At 36.9% G+C, this 19,297-nt stretch overlaps 1 protein-coding gene across 1 annotated transcript in view; it reads left to right on the forward strand.

Annotated features, from left to right (window-relative positions):
- LOC135205642 (nuclear receptor-binding protein homolog) overlaps positions 1-19,297 on the forward strand; it is a 298,716-nt gene that overhangs the window by 187,456 nt on the left and 91,963 nt on the right. The window contains exons 8-9 of the mRNA XM_064236458.1: positions 1,080-1,260; positions 9,688-9,850. Of these exons, the coding sequence (XP_064092528.1) occupies positions 1,080-1,260; positions 9,688-9,850 (344 nt within the window). The remainder of the gene's footprint in view (positions 1-1,079; positions 1,261-9,687; positions 9,851-19,297) is intronic.

The following is a 19,297-nucleotide window of genomic DNA, read 5'->3' on the forward strand; positions in this document are numbered from 1 at the left end:
TTGATTAATTTAAGTTCAAACAACCAATTTTATATATTTAGTACTTTTCAGTTATTAAATATGTGACAGTTTATTTCATTAGGTAGGCAAACAAATGCAGTTAGGGAAATGAAGTGTTCATTGCTTGAGTGGCATTCACAATACAACTACTGTGCAATGTTACATAGTGCAGGCAGTCCCCAGTTTTCAACGGGGTTCAGTTCCTGAGACACGTCATAAGCCGAAATATCATCAAAAATCTTCAAAAATCCTAAGAAAACCTTGCTTTTAATGCTTTGGGTGTATTAAAAACTATGTAAACTGCATTTTTATTGCATTTTTCATTAAAAAACCTTCAAATATTGATAATTTTGCCTTTTGGGAGTCATATTTTTTCCATCAGATCGTCGTCGTAAGCGCTGTAAACTCTGGAATATGTGTCGTAAACCTGGAAATAATTTCTGATTAATATAATTGATAAGCATCATAACCTCGGAATGTAGTAGACCAAAACCGTATTAAGGCGGAAACTGCCTGTATTACAAATATGAAGTGCTACAGAATAGTTTAAGTGCAAAATTATTGTATACCATAACAAGAAAATCTTTAGTGGTATAAGGGGCAGTATTTACTGTACATTGTCATTATTATTAATTTGTTTTATACATGGGTCACCCATTTTGTGCCCTAAAGGTCCTTATAGGAAAGTCATTTAATGGTGCATTGCATATGGGTTTCTTCTAGTGCTTTTACCCCAGCTACTTTGATTTCAGTCATTTACTTTTCAATTTGTTTCCATTTGGCCTATATTCACATAAAACTGTCTGCCTTGCTGGAGTATGTCTCTCTTAGTGGTTTGTTTGAAATACTCTAGAATGATTAAAATGAATCTGACTACATGCAGTTAGAGTTCCATAAGATGGAACATTGTCTGATTGTGATTTATTTTCATAACTAAGATATTGCTTTTATGACTGATTGTGGTAGGGAAGTAGTAGTAGTAGAAAAATAAATGTAAATGGAAATTCGGGTGAATTTTTAACATTTATCAGTTATTATTTTGAATAAGCACTTTAATGTTATTTCATTTATATTTTCAGGTGCAAAAAACTATACATTCCCTGGAGCATAATCTCCAGCGTGATTTCATAACCAAGTGCCTCAACCCAGACCAAAGTAAGCGTCCAACCACCAATGAGTTACTCTTCCACCCTGTCTTGTTTGAGGTCCATTCTTTAAAGCTTTTAGCTGCTCACACACTCGTACACAACCCTAAGAAATGTAAGTGATTCTGTTTTTTTTTTTTTTTTTTTTTATTATTATTATATAATAGTGAAATTTACTATTAACCCATTACTTATATAGAAAGCCATTTATGGGTCACTAAATTGCTTCCAGGAGTTTGTTCTTTTTTAAAAGACGAAAAAGGTTGACAGCCAATACAACTTTGTAGAACTTAACAAGTGTGTGGATCCCAGAGTCTTGGGTAGCTTCATGTTTCTTGTGATTTTGTTAAAAACCTACGTACTTTCATAAACCTCCTCAATTATTTGTGAACTTTTCAAGGATTACCTTTGTACATATTAGCTGTGCAGTACGATGAATGACAATGAAGATGGCTGCACAGCATTTTTCTTTCAGGTTAACAAAGCATAGTTTTCACAGAGCGATGCTAATACAACTCTTAATTACATCTCTGATATATTTTAAAAAACATCTTTTACTCTGTGAGAGAAGAAAAAGATGGCATCCCATGAATTGGGGATAATGTTAGTACGTATATGTATGCATGTTGTAATTACTGTAACTATTTTTATGTCAACTATTTATTTCTTTTTTAAGGGGAATGTATTAAACTAACTTTTAAATGAAATTACAGTAACTTTAATTTCAATTAAAAGTTAGCTTAATAGTTAGGGAGGATGGTCAGGGCCAAAACACTAGAAGTAAGCATTATTAGCATTTTTAGAGACTGTGCCAAACTTATGCAAAACTTCCCCTTGTGCAAGGGGGTCTGGAACCTAACTGCGCGTAAGTTTGGGCCATTACTGAAAGCCATTATAGTCTTTGCCATTTCATCACTCTTATACAGTCAAAGACTAAACTTCTTTTCCCCCTGGTCTGGGTTACTCATGAATATGGCACCGTTGCATTCTTTTGAGTCATATGAGAATTGGGAAACTACTTTGGCGATAGTTACTTTCACTTTGCGTGAATGAAAAGGGTTTGTCTGAGAAGCTTTGCTTAAACCTATGGTTTCTTTCACCGTGTTGTTCAGCTGTTAAGAAATCGTTCGATGCATTTGTTTTAATTTTTATCATTCATTAGGAATATCTCTCTCTCTCTCTCTCTCTCTCTCTCTCTCTCTCTCTCTCTCTCTCTCTCTCTCTCTCTCTCTCTCAGACAAATGTTCTACATTCTCATCTAGAAACTGATTTGCAAATATGTTTGTTTCTTTCATGAGGTAATCAATGATTTCATCATCAAAATATTTTGCAAAATATTCTAATGGGTTCTCTTTATCCGTAACTGTAAATTTCACGCCGGGATCAGCAACAAAAGTAAAGGGATCTCTCGGCAAAGAAAAGTCATCTTCATTCCCGCTATCGGAAAAGTTTGTACCCTCAATATATCCTCATCACTGGATGATTCAGAACTAGGGCTCTCATCATCAAATAGGCCATCAATATCATACTCCTCATTTAGTATTTGATTGATCTCACCTGAAGAAATACGCCTCCTCTTTGGGACATTCATTGTGAAAGACGCTAAAATCAATTTGTCTCGATAAACGCCTGAAGCGTACTGAAAGAAAACCAGGGCCAGGCAGTTTTCTAGCATAAACGACCACCAGAAAAGAGTTGCCAGGCTGGAAATAAGTTTCCATTTACAGCTTACGTGTACTGAGAGTGTTACCAAATGATGTTCCTACACTTTCTATACGAGTAAATGTATTGTTACAGGACTGACTGCTTGACAAGCACAGTTAAAGTCTTGAACGTAATATCCCGTTGAAGGCGCTACCGAGTAGATCACGGTAAACGATTATTACTTGGTTGACGCTTAACAGGTTAATGATTAGTTCTAATGTTGCCCTTAATGACCTTTTTAATGGTAAGTCAAATATTAAAGGTATAATCAAGTAGATAAGAAATTGAGCGCCGCCGCCGGCCGTCCTTGGGAAAGGAAAAGGGGATTTTCCCATACATTATCTGTCCCAGTCAGGATTCTCTTTACGACTGTCAAATAATTAATTTGATAGAGACTTTCAAAATGAAGGGTGGCTAAGTGGAAAACCAATGGATATGAATGATATGTTTACAATTTTTGCATATAGTATAGTATAGCTACTCTTTAACATTAAAACTTTTTAATATGCAGTTTTTGCTTATATAGTACGTATAGCTTGTCAAATAAAGACTATAGACAAGGATATACATTTATGACTGACTGAATTCTTGGGATGAGAAGTATATTTAATAATGTTCCCGACAGAAAGCAAAGTGAGATTTCTGGCCCTTTGTCATAATTTTGGGATGGCAGCTAATGATTGTTATCAGATAGGCCTAGTAGATGGAGAGGGAAGATATCTTCTTAGTTGCTGTCCCAAGCAATTTTAGCCAAAAATTTTTTCTGTGAATTTTCTTACATGATATAGATTACCTTGGCGTTTAGAACTTTATTACCACTTCTATTAACTGATTATTGCTTGGCACATCTTGGTTCATGAATAGTGGAATTATAAGGATTATCTTGAAAAGCTAATGTATAGGATCAAGTTGGCCATTGCTTTGATAAATCCGCTATTGTGCGTAACAGTATGACAGTTTAACTCCTGTGTTTGAATATAAGGGGCGTCTGCAGTTTATGGGGCCCTACCTACCTTTGACTACTTTTCTAAACAAAACCTGCTGATAGATGGCGGTGAGCTCGGACTAGAAAGCGGAAGAATACAAGCAAGATGACTGCTAGACGAAAATAGAAAACACTGTTTTCATGGCCCTATTATGGAAATTCGTGAATTAGTTTCTGTGTGGTCGAACGGCGCTGCGCGCCTTATTCACATTTTTAATGATTCTTGGCAAGCTTGTATGTTCTGGCAAGAAAAAATGGCATCGACAACAAAAACAAAAAAACCCACGTAGCTTACTCGAAATTGGAATTGTCGGAGAATTACTTGAAATTGGAATTGTCGGAGAATTCTGGCAATTCTATTCTTCTTCTTTTGTGTTTATGGGTGTCGGGCACTGGCTTTTCTGTTTGAGTTGCAACATCTCAAATACATAATTATTTGTCTGAACCACGATCTCCCATGCAGTTTGCGTTTCACATGAATCATGACGCAGATTCATCGGCGTTGACTCCACTTGAGATACTGGATATGCCTGTTTAATAAGCTCCAGAAAAGTTTTGAACGGACATGCCACATTAGCAAGATACCTTTTCTTCATGTAGTACATCGAAAAGTACGAGTTGCACAGGCTTTTCACTGTAACACTTCTGAGTAAAACATTCCGTTTCAGTACTCGCCACGTTGACTTGTTAGTGTTCGTGTGGATGCTTTTATCGTTTGGGTCAACGAAATGCAATGAATGGTTAATATTGCAATGCTCTTTAAAATGCTGGCTCAATGTGTGATATGCTTTCCAGTAATCTGAAATCACATTAGAATCTGGGTGGATATTTTCAATTAAAATTGGAAGTAAAGTTTCCGCAGATCTATCTGTCACAACTTGAAAAAGTTTCCTTAGTTTCACGATCAATGCCGCCGAGCACCCAACAACCCTCAACACGTCTGCCCTTGTGAAATTTTCGTTTGCCAAATTTAGATTTGTCTATTTCAACAATGTGTCCTGGTCCGCCGGTTTTACGATTATCATTCACCAGAATCTCGATGCAGACTTCTTGGCAAAATTTGTACTAATCCACCATTGTATGTGCTGAACCGATTTTCAACGTCATTTGCATATATTTTTGTAGAAGTTCGTGAATCCACCCATGAATTAGGTGCAATAAAGTACTGAAGTCAAGATGTGACCCAGAAAAGAATGAACCATGCCTAATTGAGATACGTTTTCTACATTTCTTTAAACTACATCTCCAAACGTAACGGTCTTTATCTTTCACAAGACTAACTGTTCCTTGATTACACTGTTTACACACACCACTGAAATCGCCTAACAGCCCACTTTTCATGAGAAACACAAGCAATTCACTCTCATCACTACACAATTTCCCTAAATCTAGCTGCGTGACCGGATTTGCAGCGGCAAATTCAACGTGATGGGAAAACGCCATGCTGACGGTTTGAATTCTGCGCTAGAATGAGGATAAGGTCGCACGTGGTCGGGTAGGATCAGGTCGGGTCCAGTCAGGTTGGGTCGGGTCGGGTCGGGTCGTGCAGGGTCGAGGTCGAACTACTTACCTGTGCGGAGCGATCAGGTTTTGTTTTGGTTGTTACACGGCCTGGCCCCTCAAAGTGCAAACTACCGGAATATAAACAACCCAAGAGAGTTGAACTTTATTGGTGAAAACATTAAAATCCGATGGCTGACTTGTGATTCATCATGTTTGTTGTTCCAATTCTAACAGTAGGAGACATACCTTTTCTACATTCAATGTGAATACTTAACTATCGCCAAGGTAGTTTTCCAATTCTTGTCGGACTCGAAAAAGTGTGATGTTACCGTGTTCACGAGTACACCTTAACCAAGGGGAAAGGGAGTTTTTGCCTTGTCAGAGAAATTTGTCTGTATCTCTGGAAAACCAAGGAGCTAAAGGAGCTCCAGAATTTTCTTGTTCATGGGACATTCAAATAGGCAAGTAACCAGGAATGTTGCTTTTCATGGGAACAGAGCCTCTTGTCCAGTGCAACTTTAAAAATATCTTTATGTTAATTAACCTTGAAGTGCAGGCACATGGAGATGTCTAATGGTATTATCAAGCTTGTGTTATTGGTGAAACTCAGGTGTTTTACTTTCTAGGTACTGTACTAGAGTAGAAGTGGGGCAGGTGGTTCTTACTTTGAGAGTGAATGTCCATTCTATACACTTTAGCTTTACCAGCTTTACCATGTCTTATTTATGTTATTATCTGTATTATGGACTCTAAAGTCATTTGCTTTTACATCATTATTAATGGGAAAGTGCTGTTATCGTGTTAGTTTAATTGCTCCTAAAAGCACCTAATGGCACAAATCTCCTAAGAGTTTCTGGTTTTCTGTCTTACAAACACAACTCCTATATGTAATTGAGAGAGGTGGGTTCTTATGCTTAAGATAAAATTCATGGTTAATTTTAAGGCCTGTAATTTTGGTGATATTGGCTCAAATTCGGAAAAATTAGTTATTGTCATATTTCCACAGATCTGGGACTGGGCCATTGCCACGCAAAAGATAATATTGATACAAAGCTTTTTAAATGGTTTAAAGGCCAATTTAAAGGCCACACCCAAGTAGAGAATTAAAGGTCTGGTTAGGGGTGGTTTTACTATATCTATTTGCATTCATTCTTCAAGTATTTTATTTCTTTTCATTGCATTTTGTTCTATATGCCGTACAATATGTTTTCCTGATAGAGATGGCAACTCTTCCCATGACTGAGTAATGCAAGCCAGTTCTTCCGAGAGAGAATTTTTATATTTGTTTTATGTAATCGTGTATTTGTTATTTTCAATCAATTGCAACACTTCCTCGGACTTTTGGACATCAATTGTGTATTATATATATATTACCAACATGCCAAAAAAGAAGTTTAGTAAGCGAAGGGAAGCAAGCTCTCGCAATATCAAAACTTATCTTGAAGCTAAAAGTATAGACAGAGCTTATGTTGTGGCTTCTCATATGTTGCCACCAACCATGTGTGCTGAGGAGATGCCAAGTACTTCCTATTACGAAGCTCTTGAGTGAAATCTATTACTATTCCCTTGTACAAATATATCAAGATGATGATGGCTCCGACGACTTTGTTTTGAAGTCATCTGATGATGAGGATGGGGAGGAGGAAGATAATGAGCATTTTCAAGATGTACAGTAGTACCCTGAGATACGAAAGGCTCAACTTACGGAAAACTCGAGATACGAAAGCCAATACGAAATATTTTACGGCTCTACATACGAAAAGTTTTCAAGATACGAAAGGTTTCTGAAAGTCTGAGATTCGCCCGGATAACAGTTTTGAAAATCGCGCCGCGCGCCGCCATCTTAGTATACTAGTAGACTCTCCACCATCCTCCTGCTCTCCCATTGGTTCCTGATGCTAGTTGCGGCCATGAAATCCTTCTCTCCTATTGGCCAGCGTCCCTCCCATCATGCATCTATTATGTACACGTGGTGGCGTGGCTCGCCACTCGGTACCAGCATTGTTATAGTACGCATGCGGTATTCGTTTTCGGGATCGTCAATGTGTACGTTATTTAAAAAAAAAAGTGACCAAGATCTCTCACATGGGATAAGTGATCAAGGTCTCTCTCATGGGATAACTGGAACTTTGCAAGGTTGGTAGAATCTCCACTCCCTGCTGAACAGAGGGTGTAGACCAATCATTTACAACATGCATACCAGTACTGTATGTAGTGTACGTATAATCAAGGCACTTCAGTTTATGTTGAAGGTCAGCAGCCGAACATTCAGTACCCAAATCAGTTGCAGAGAGAGCATTTGGTTGAACAGGGTTTGATGGACACCAGGGCCAACAGAGTCATGAGGTGCAAAAAAAAAAGTTGAAATTCTGTAAAAAAAAAAAAAAAAAAAAACCTACTTAAAGTAAAAAAAGTTAAAAAAAAAAGTTAAAAATAAAAAAAAGAAGAAAGAAACGGCAGAAATTAAAGCAGCTTTTCATAAAGTGCAATCATTTGTAGAAGACACCCCCCGAAAAGGCTCACACAGGAACATTGTGAAAAAGTACGTATACGTAGGCAGAAGCAATCTTCCTTGGATACTAGTTACGTTGTAGTACGTACGTATATTTTTTAAAGTGTACGTACGTACATACATAAAAAAAAAACTGCAGAAATTAAAGCCGCTTTTTATAAAGTGCAATCATTTGTAGAAGACACCCCCCCGAAAAGGCTCACACAGGAACATTGGGATACGTAGGCAGAAGCAATCTTCCTTGGATAGTTACGTATGTACGTAGCCTCACTCGAAAGGTAAGCTTCCACATTTTACGTTACAGTAATAATATTTCTTGTACACTAATATACACTTTATTTACAGGTTTTGCATTTTTAGTCTTAATTTAGGTATTGAATGGTCCAAATTGTTGCAGTATTTCATTGTTTATAGGTCAATTTAGCTTTATTATGAAATTTAATGGGGTGTTTTTGGAGGGCTTGGAACGGATTAGCCATTTTACATGTAAAATGTGGTCCAAGATACGAAAACCTAATGATACGAAGGGCGCCCCGGAACGGATTAATTTTTTATCTCGAGGTACTACTGTAATTGCTGTCCCTGACATAGCAAGTGATGTCGGTGTTTTATCAGGAGCCTTTGGATGAAAGAGAAGACCAGGAAACGAATGTTTACTATGCATTCAAGAAAGCAAAAGAAGCAAAGAACATCAAAAGGAGGATATGAAGGAGGGGCTCATTAGCCTCCTAAAAACTTGGCAGCACAAGAGTAGAATGGCGTTCTATGATGAGACCCCCCAAAAATAATATAAACTTTTTCTTTAAGTGATAAATGCTTTTTTTTTAGAGGGAATAATAATAAAAGAGAGGGGAACAGGTGCCATGTAGGCTTTTCCAAGAAACTTTATATGCTTCTAAAAGCAAAATAAATAGTTAGCAAAACTTTTAACTGCGTTTTTCTCAAAACATACATTTTTCTACATTCAATTTCCGAAAACTCCCGTATTTATGAAAGGATTTTAATAATCTAAAAAGCAATTTGAATAAAGATAGTGAGAGAACACATCAGCAAATTTATTTTTATTTTTTCTCTAAAAAAATGTTTTTACCAAGATTTAATATTTAATTTTATGGTATTTTTTTTATTGCATTAAAATTTTTTTTTTTAAAGAGCTTACATCACATTAAATTTTTGAGTTTGCCATTTTGTTTGATAAGAATTAAACTTAATGCTATTATTTTTTTTTAAATTGAATGTTAAATAAAAGGGATGTACTTAAAAAAAATGTCATGTTTAAAAGAAAAGTATTCGATAAAAGAAAAGTTTTCATCCAATTCACCTGAAATTTTCTGTCCAACTTCGGTCAAACTAGAGGTAACACCTGTGGAAATTTGAACACTGTCACTCAAAATTAATCCCCCGACCCCGCCGACACCCTTAAGTAGTGGGTTTATATTGCAAGAAATATATATATTTTTTCTTTCAAAGTCATTTTAGTACTTAGAAAGCAGTTGTCACCTACCATCCTTGGAAATTTCTTAGCTCAAGGATCAGGCAGCATGAACAATGACTGTGATAGCTACCTGAGACTTTGGGATCCACCTACTCATATGCAATACTGCAGAATGATTGACATTTTCTATGATCACAAAAAGGGCTAATTGTATACCTATACTAATAGGTTTGAAAGGAAAAGTTTTTGTTTCCAAAAATATATTTTGAAATTAGGTTGTCAGTGCTACCTGGAAATGTTATTGGGAAAATGTTGGATACATGATCTTGTATAGTGTACAGTTAAGTATTTTGCTTATGTAATTGCTCAGATTTTCATATAGTATGTCATTTTGACTTTTCAGCTAGTAAAAATATAGATAATTGTGTAGAGGAAATGCTACAACACCAGTATAATGATGACACCATAGTAGCAGAGATTCGACACAACGACAAAGAGCCCACCCTGTTCAGAATGAGTGACCTGCCTTTGGTTGAGAAGTTGGAGAAATTCATTGAAGATGTCAGGTAATGTGTTGTTTATGTTGATTTTTATCTTCTTTTTCCACTTTTATTTATTTTCAGTAGAATAAATGTTTGTTTGGTCTGTGTAGTGCTTGATTTTGTTATTTGCCAGTGCGCTTTATTTTTATTTTCATCAGATATTTTGGGTAAGAAAATACCATTGAATATACATGTTATCATCCAGTAGTTTGAAGCCTTGGATGTGAAACTTTATAGTAAAGTTTGGAATCTTTATGATATCCATGGAATTTGTTCTTCATAATTGGGTGAAGGAACAGCAAGATTAGATGTACTTATTATTATTGTGCATCTTGACTTAAGAAAAAAGTGTTAGTTGAAATATGAAACTTTATATTCCCTGCATCATTCCATGAGTATGTAACTATTTTTTATATAGGTACGTAATCTTGCATGTTGCCCACATAGTGAGCATTTTGTTGAAGCACATGATTTAAGGTTAAAAGGCTGTTTAATTTTATTTTATGTATTTAGTCTCATGAATCTCCTTTAATATATCTTATATATAAATACTAAGAATTATGTAGTTAATGACACCATTTAATCCTGACTTGAAGGAGTATCAGATGTTCCTATTAAAAGAAAAAAGTGTACAGTAATTGAATACAGACTTGTGGAAATAGTTATTTGTCACACTTCTAACCTTGTAAATAAAGAGAACCTGCTATATAATAAGGATGATGGTGAAATTGCAGATCTCAGAAAATTATTTGATCATTATGAAGAATTAGTTTAATGAAAACATCCAGTCACATTTGTAGACTTGTATGGCTCACTTGTATTATTTGTTCTTAAATAAGATGAAAATTCAAGACCGAAAAGAAATTTAACAACTGTGTAGTTGGGAAGAGACCAAAAGTGAAGTGGCAGGGTTTATGTGGTGTTTTAGTGTATTTTAATTTACAGTATTGAAACCACCGAGTGTGGGGCTTTGCTTTGTGCTTCTGAATGAAAATGATGTGGATTTTAAATACTGTATTGAAATGGAAGATACATATATATTATTCAAGAATCATTCTGTTAGAAATTTTTAAGAAAATGGCAATAGGCTCCCTGATATAGAGGAATGGAAAATGATTTTCTGGAAGTAACTAGGTTACTAGTCATTAGAAAAGTGACCAGAACTCAGTTTTAAAGTATGAAGGTAGATTGTAAAGGTGTTATTGATTAGGAAGATTGCAGGAGCATGATTCTGTCTTTCCTAACATCAAGCATATAAAAGCCAAATGGAAAGGATCTGGTAAATTTAGTACTTTTAGCTCTTGAGTTCAAGTTTTATACACATAGTGTATTGTTTTTTTGCCTTTGTACTGATATTTTTAATTCAAGCTGCAACAGAGAGCAAAAGCAGTTCCTGTTTTTTCATTCACCCTATAATCATAGATGCCTTTTTCCATGTTGAACTATTCCTGTCACTAAGCTAAACATCCCGTACACCTGGCAGTACCTATATCCCCATTTTCTGCACCTCTCGTCTCTCTATTGTGTGACTCCATATTGTTAACTTCTTAGTGATGCTGCTATCTCAAATTTTCTTTATGAAGTCAAAATGATGCCATCATTTATTGTGGTCTAACTCTTGCTTACTTTGTTTTCACTTCTATTCACTTCTATTCTGTTCTTGTGTATTGTCTGAATTTTGTATTGTGTGCATGTTTGAAGGGAATCAATGATTGTCAGTCTCCTCCATCGGATTGGAATGAGAACTCAAAGGCCAACCTTTGTTATAGGCAGGGTTTTTTCTTCACTACCCCTTCATTTGGAGGTTAATCACAAGCTGTGTCATGGGAGATCTTGCCCTCAGGGATTTTTCTATTTCCTTCTAGGGTTGGATATACATATTATTCAAAGAATTAATAATTGATGGTAATGATCAGCAGCCAGTTTCATCAGATTTTGTATTACTACATTGTAATTGACTTTTTCTGTCATTTTCTTTCTAGCTTCTCAGGGGTTATATGATGAAGTGTAGAGTGATTTTGTTTTCTGTGATGTTTGTTTTGTTTGAAAATGAGTATTGTTCACCTGAACTAATTTGAGAAGTGTAATAGTAGGAATGGCTATAAGTGATTGTGTTTTGTTTAGAAAAGGTCATATAAAATCATATAAACATCATGCTCAGAAAACCTCAACAGTTCATCATCGGACTATTCAGTGTGTGACTGTTCCCTAGTGTCATTCTCAGCCACTAACACATGCCATGCAGTGGCAGGACAAAATTGCAAAATATGACCTTAATGGCTGGCTGCCAGATCTTCACACCTTGACTCATTGATGTGAAGGTAGTCATTGAATAGACTTGCCCACCGCTGCTCGTGCTGGGCCGGGATATTCCACTTACCTCTCTTAAGTGAGTTACCTACCACATTCATGCCTCTTATTCTTTTAGAGTCCCTGACAATTGCCATCCATGGCCCAACACCAATGCCCCTCCTTCTCCTTAAGGCCACTGCTATGCCTAGTTCTGTTGAAGTTTATGCCATTTTAGACCACGTAAAATCACAGATAACTTCAGCAGTCTGATTCAAACTGCTATCTTGTCTCTTTTTGAACTAGTGGCCAGTAACCCTCAAGGTATCTTCAATGGAAACCTCAGAAGTGCTGCATAGCCAACCTTTGGCTTTGCTCTAGTGCCTATTCCAGAAGTCACCATAGCCTCTGCTAATGTAGAGAAACTGCAGCTTCTGCCATTGATCACACAACGGCCCAGAGGGTATACCGATGACAGTCTTGCTGGATGCTTTTTACAGTGCCTTCCTATTCAGCAGCATATGTCTTGCAGCCTTGTAGGAGGATGTTGAGGGTGGTAAAGGTGCACTGTGCCACTTCATCAGATGGCACAAGTAGGGAGCTCACTTTGATTCTTGTCTTTGGCCAGAGTTCAGTGTCAAATTCCTCTGGTGATAAGATAAGAGAGTAATCCAGATCACATAACTGTAAGCGTTTAAGCAGTCTGCAAACAATCACAGATCAAAATGAGCAATAGGACTTTCCTCTTCAGTAGTCTCCTTAACATCTCAGAGCCTACTTTATCGCCAAACTAGAGGGCAGGTTTGTCATAACTCAAGACCAAATAAATTTTGTGGAGGTCTCACAACCAACAGAAGAGGTCCTGAATTTAGAATGGGGGATCTTCAAACTACAGCACCCATCCTAATCTCTGAATCAGCATCAGTAGCAAAGCTGTTTCAAGGTAAAGAGAAGTCAGCAACTTGTAGTTGTGATTTGTCCTTTGCAAATTCGGTCTCAGCAATCCTCAGTAAGAATGTGTTTAGGATAGAGGACTAGGGCACAATTAGAGGCTTTGATTGGCCATCAGACACTGTCAGAACAGAGGACAATGAGTTTTATAAATAAATAAAAGTTCATACTGGCTATGCCCAGTCCATGAAAATTATCACCCAGCACATTTCATACTCTTTCACATTGGGTCCATCACCTTCACTTCTGCAAAATGGAATACCTTCTGCAGAAAGTCCACTGATCTGCCCCAAGTGGCAGGAGTTGGCTCTTGAAAGCATGATTACATCCCTGGTTTTGAGAAATCCTTTGGCAGAAGAAATAACAGTGTCAAGAAGGATGGTTCATGCATCCTTTGGGGTCTCTTTCATTCACATATGTTTAGCCTGGTATCTCTTATTCAAATTAACCATGAAGAAGAGTGATATAGCTTTCATGGACTTCTTGAGTCCCCTCTATAGCAGACCTGCAAGAGCTTTGGATCTGGACCCCTTCCTTTTATTGGAGGAGTTGGTGAAGTAGTTAGGTGAGAAACTTTCTAACATGGCTACAAGGGTGATTTCAATAACAGACCCACCCTAACTTCATCACCATTGGCTTTGGCACCAAAGAGGTTGCACCAGTAAATAAAGTCCCCATTCAGGAAAATGTCATTCCAGCAGAAGCAGCTGTAGTCCTTGACCCTGCAGGGGAAAGGCAACGCTATCATCCCTCTCTATTGAGAACATATCAGACACGGTTGTCAGGAAGACTCGAGTCCAAAGCATAAGATACCATTTTGGTTCGTGCAAGTCATTATGAGGGCTTATTCAAGCACTGCAGGTGATGACTTTACCCAACTAATGATGAGAGCTCACAAGATTCAAGCTGTCCCCAACTCCATTGCATTCAGTCAACATGGAAAGGACTTATGCCTTGAGGGCAGGGACATGAAGATGCTAGTTAACTTTCTCCAGTTTTACCTTGGGGTGTCACTCATAAGCGCGTATAGAATTTTTACTATGGCTTATATTGGCTGCAGGACACATTATACAGGATGTTACAGATCATAATAATAATAATGATAATACGTGTACTAAATTGTATTTCAGCTCAAGGTCATATACATGGAATATACAAAGTATAGACAATAACACACAATCTAGATACATAACATGAATAAAAAATGATAAATCGGCAATATCCACACAGTTGCTGAAGAAGTATAAAAGAAAGTATTCATATTATAAGGGCAATAACAGTAATAATTTTGAGAATAGTAGTTAGAAAAAACATTAAAAATTATAAGAATTAGTGAGCAGATTGCATATACGTAATTAAATTCCAGCTTAGGTGGTTACAGTAGTCAGGTTCAGAAGGATGAATAAGAAAATTTAAAGTAGCAAAACTCTATACTGTTAACATTGATAGTAATAATGAAAAAAGAAAATACCAGTATGTAATTAAAAAAGTAATCAAATGACTGGTTCTGTAGATGACACTTGCAAAACTAGAGATTAAGTCATTTAGGGAACAGATGCCTCATTTTCTCATCTTTCCCACAATTTAGATCTTGCCTCACTGCTTAGGATGCTTTGTATGAGTGAATTGCTGCTGTTTCTCAGTGAAGTGATCAGACTGGACAGTGTTTGCCTTATAATGATTTTTAAGTTATCCAGGCGGTTTTCTATGAACATTGCATGGTAGAGTGGTAGCGAGGAGTGTTTGTGAGGAGTCACAAATTGTCATTGTGAACAACAGCGATGTGTCTCATGGTCTCTCGGGTATAGTTCGTCCAAAAGGAACACATATACGTATACTGTAGCAGTACGAGCGGAATAGCGGCAGCTTCATGTCTCGGTGACAGAAGGCAAACCTCTTTGCAATCATGTTGCCAGTTGCACATAATCTACGACACCTCTGTTCTATGTCTGCCTTATCTTTTAGGTTGTCCATGACAATATGACCTAAATATGGAAATTCATGCACGAATAAAATGGCAATTAAATATATATAGATGTGTGCCTCTTTTTTTTTTTTTTTTTTGCAGCTTCAGGTAGTTTACTCTGTTAAATGCTTTTCTCACATCTACAAAACATAGGAAAACAGGAGAGGCTTATGATAGGTAATAGTTCAGCAGTTCTTTCAGGATGTAGATGCAAGTGTCAGTGATTGCAATCAGGAAATTATTGCCAAGGTCAGCTGTATCCTTAAGCTTGTTGTTGATTAATGGTAAAAAGTGAACTAAGAGTAGGGAGTCTGGAAGAAATTGGTAATTTGTGTATGCATTGAATAGGGCAGCTAGAACAGTGTAAATTATTGGGTGGCTAAATTTAAAAGCTTCTGCAGGAAGACCATTGCAGCTGGGTGATTTATTATAAGGTAGGTCGTTTATGGCGTTGCTGATGTTACCTGGCATAATATGATCTGTGAAAAGAAATTGAATGTTGTCAGCAAGCAGGTTATCTACATCCCTACAGGAGTCTTGATCGTTTATGCAATTCAGGATAGTGCTGGAGTGATTGGCCTACTTTCTTGCAATAGCCTCATCATTGACAAATTCTCCTATTCTCTGTGATAGCTTTTTAGTGTTGGGATTTAGGGATTGAATGTCTTTCCAAAGACGAGGATAATTGCCAGATTCTAAATTTCTAGACATTGCATCAGCTTAGTTGCTTTACATTTACATATTCTGTAGTGCTTAAGAGCAAGTTTGGACTGCACTCTCGCCTGTCTCATTGGCAGTGGAAAGCGTCCTTCCCTCAGGCTACCATTTTACCTCCACAGTAAAAACATTTCTCGGGAATATGTATACAGCTCTTTAACCAAGTCATTCCAGCCAGGTATATTATGAGAATTGCCCTGACAAAATCTAAAGATAGCCCTGCTGGAGGCAGGCATAGCAGAAAATGATATTCGAATAGAATTCTTTCAGATCTCTCCAGTGGTGGTCATTTTTTCATTTTGTATTAGTACAAACGAAAGCTTCTTCCAGTTGAACTATTGGCCACAACCTGGTTTCCATGGGCACCATAAAGTACAGTGGAACCTCATCACCTTAAAGTATAGTGGAACCTCGGTTTTTGTAATTAATCGATTCCGAAACTTCCCACAAAGTCCGAAACATACAAAAACCGAAACAGTAATTCCCATAAGGAATAATATAAATACAGTTAAAATGTTCCAGACCCCCAAAAATATTTTTAAAAATACATATCATACGGAATAAACAGTTTTATGGAAAACAATGAGAAATAAATATAAATGAATAATGAAACTAATAATGAACAATATCACTCTTACATTTATGGAAGACTTGTTAGCATATGGAAGACTGAGAGGAGGGAGAAGTTATTGTTGGAAAGGGGAATCCCCCCTATCTGGGGTTACTTCTCTACGTTTATTAGGATCCCAGAGTTGACTACTGTCACTTGAAGCCCCAGCAGTCTATCACTCCTGTAAGTCATCACATTTACCATATGTCTAACGATTGTGCCACAGGGCAAACGGCTGCTATTTGATCTGTAACTTGCATCGATGAGGTCAAGAAAGCTTTGAAGTCTAAATGTACTGAATTGCAGATGACAAGGTCATGTGGCTAGAGGAACATTTCTTGCAATGAGATGATGCCTTTGAAGTTTTTGCAGAACATGTTTAGGAGACGAATGTTCCACTTGAGGCCAAGAATATTCTAAGAGAATATGTCTAATGTATCCATGGCAACTCACAAAGATGGGTGGTGAGAGAGTTGATCATTTGGGTGGAAGGGGCTAAGCCAGCGGGGATGGGCAGTCACTCACCGTGGGAGGTCAGCTGGCACTTGCGGTAGAGCGCAACCCTGCACCTAAACCCCTGCTTTGGGTGTCGGTAAGTTCCCCTGTGGGGTGGATGGTCCTGCATTAGGTTATATCTTGAGACTTTTATAATAGGACCAAAATTCCCGCTAAGATTATCAAGGTATTGAAAATAGGCAGGTAATCTTATAAGCCATTTTTTAAATTTTGCATGGGAGTTTGTGTGGGAGAGGGGGTCAGAACCCATGAGAAACTTTACTCTCACGTTTCAGGCGAGGTGATTAGATTGTTGATGTTAAACACTGGTAGCAATTTGTCATGTTCCTTTTCCTAACATCATGGTCATTGTATGTTGGTATTGGACGAGATGGGTTCTTGGAGTTATGGACTTGTCTCCTCTGCTGAGTACTAACCATTACTTCAGGCACTCCCCTCTACTAGAACCTTCCAGGCTCCCCTGTCTTAGTATCCAACCATTGTTATTTTTATTTTTGTACATAAATGTAAAATAGGAACTTTACAGAGGTAAATTAACATATATTTTTGTTAAAGTAAAATCCCTCAAAATTGCATAACAACTGTTTCCTGACTCGCTTGTTTATGTCATGCTTGATGTTGTTTATACCAGTTCTTTCTGAAATGGTGGTTAATTATAAGAGATGGTTATGAATTGTTACATAAGCCATAAGTTTGCTAATCTTGTTTGAAAACCTAGCTTAGTATGATCTACCGAAAGTAAAATTTGTTCAGTAAGTATAGACTATCATGAAGACTGTTTGTGCACAACACCCTGTTTTTTACATCTTTAGTATACACCCTATCTGTACATGTTTAGTACATATGGCATTTCTCAATGAAGACTGTCCAAAGCAAATTCATTTTAAGAACACTACTAAAAAGTAGTTGATCACTATGTTTCATTGGATCATTGGAATTAATGATTTTTCATTTCTTCCCATGACATCACAGAAGCTTTACTTGTATGCCTGTGTGTGTGTGTGTGTGTTTGTGTGTGTACGCTTACTTCTACTGTGCCATTTCATCAGCGTTGATGTTCCCGTCTCTATGTAATGTGTGTTCATGAGTGTGTGAATATTTCTTATCGCAGTATTACATTTGTATTTTTAGAATTTTTTGCTTTGCTTGATTTACTGTGCAGGATTTCATTATTTCTTTATTACAAGTTTAGTTGACTCTTAGAGGCCTGGCCGGAACCCTTATATGTATATGGGGGTATAGGGGAAAAAATGCGAAGTCATGAAAAAATTCATGGAGCTTCATTTGGCAATGGAGAATACGTATACAAAATATTTTGTCAAAATTCCTCGTACTTTTGTAGTTACAAGGTAATTAGTAAACATAACTCAGTAAGCCAAAAACAGTGATCCGTACAAGAAAATGCAATATTTCTTCTGTTATCGTAAATTTTTATAATTATTGTTAAAAAAATTGTGAGCAATGGCATCTGTAGAGATTCCATGAGGTGGCAGGAGGGAACTTAGTCAGTTTATGGCTTCCAGTGCGAGGAGAAACCTCTTGTAGTGTACACGTTCGAGTTTCACCTCTGACAATCGCTTGCTTTTACATATGTTTATCTTTGTTTCGGCAAGGATTTCATCATGCCAATGAGGAAAAGACTAGCAAATCATCTTGCTAACATACAGACAAAGAAAATTAGCTCTAATATGATTACAGAATATCATAATATACACGATAGTAGCATAGTTAGTGAAGAGAGAGAGAGGGAGGGGTGTGTAGTTAGGAACGCCCCCGTCTAGCCTGACGCACATGTCGTGCAGTACCCCAGGCTATGGTCGTTGAGCAAAGGGAGATCTTCATTTATGATAAATAACATATTTTTGGTTTATTAATACCCAAAAAGGAGTATGAAATTCATAATAAACATGATTTATTGAACATTGCCTTTGTAAAAAGAGAGTACGCGTTCGAGTTTCACCTCTGACATTCTCTTGCTTTTACATTTGTTTATCTTTGTTTCGGCAAGAATTTCATCATCCCAAAAGAGGAAAATACAAGGAAAACATATCGCTAACATACAGAAGAAGAAAATTCGCTGAAATAAGCCGAGTTAGTGAGGGAGAGAGAGAGAGAGTTGCATAGGAAGGAGTGCCCCATCTTGCCTAACGCAGTGCCCCAGACTACGATATATGAGCAAAGGGATCATCATTTATGATTAAACTATGAGAAATAACATCGTTTTGGTTTATTAATACCCAAAACAGAAATATGCATTCATAATAATCATTATTTATTAACATTGTCTTTATAAAAATACAAAGGAAAACTTTGAACACTCGTATCTCAAAACTATACTTATTGACCTTCAAAATCTATCTTCTCACTTAGTTTTAAAGCTATAGCACTGAAAATTGGTATATAACTCAGAAAGACATTATAG

The sequence above is a fragment of the Macrobrachium nipponense genome, chromosome 24 (assembly GCF_015104395.2).
Source record: "Macrobrachium nipponense isolate FS-2020 chromosome 24, ASM1510439v2, whole genome shotgun sequence".
Taxonomy (NCBI): Eukaryota; Metazoa; Arthropoda; class Malacostraca; order Decapoda; family Palaemonidae; genus Macrobrachium; species Macrobrachium nipponense.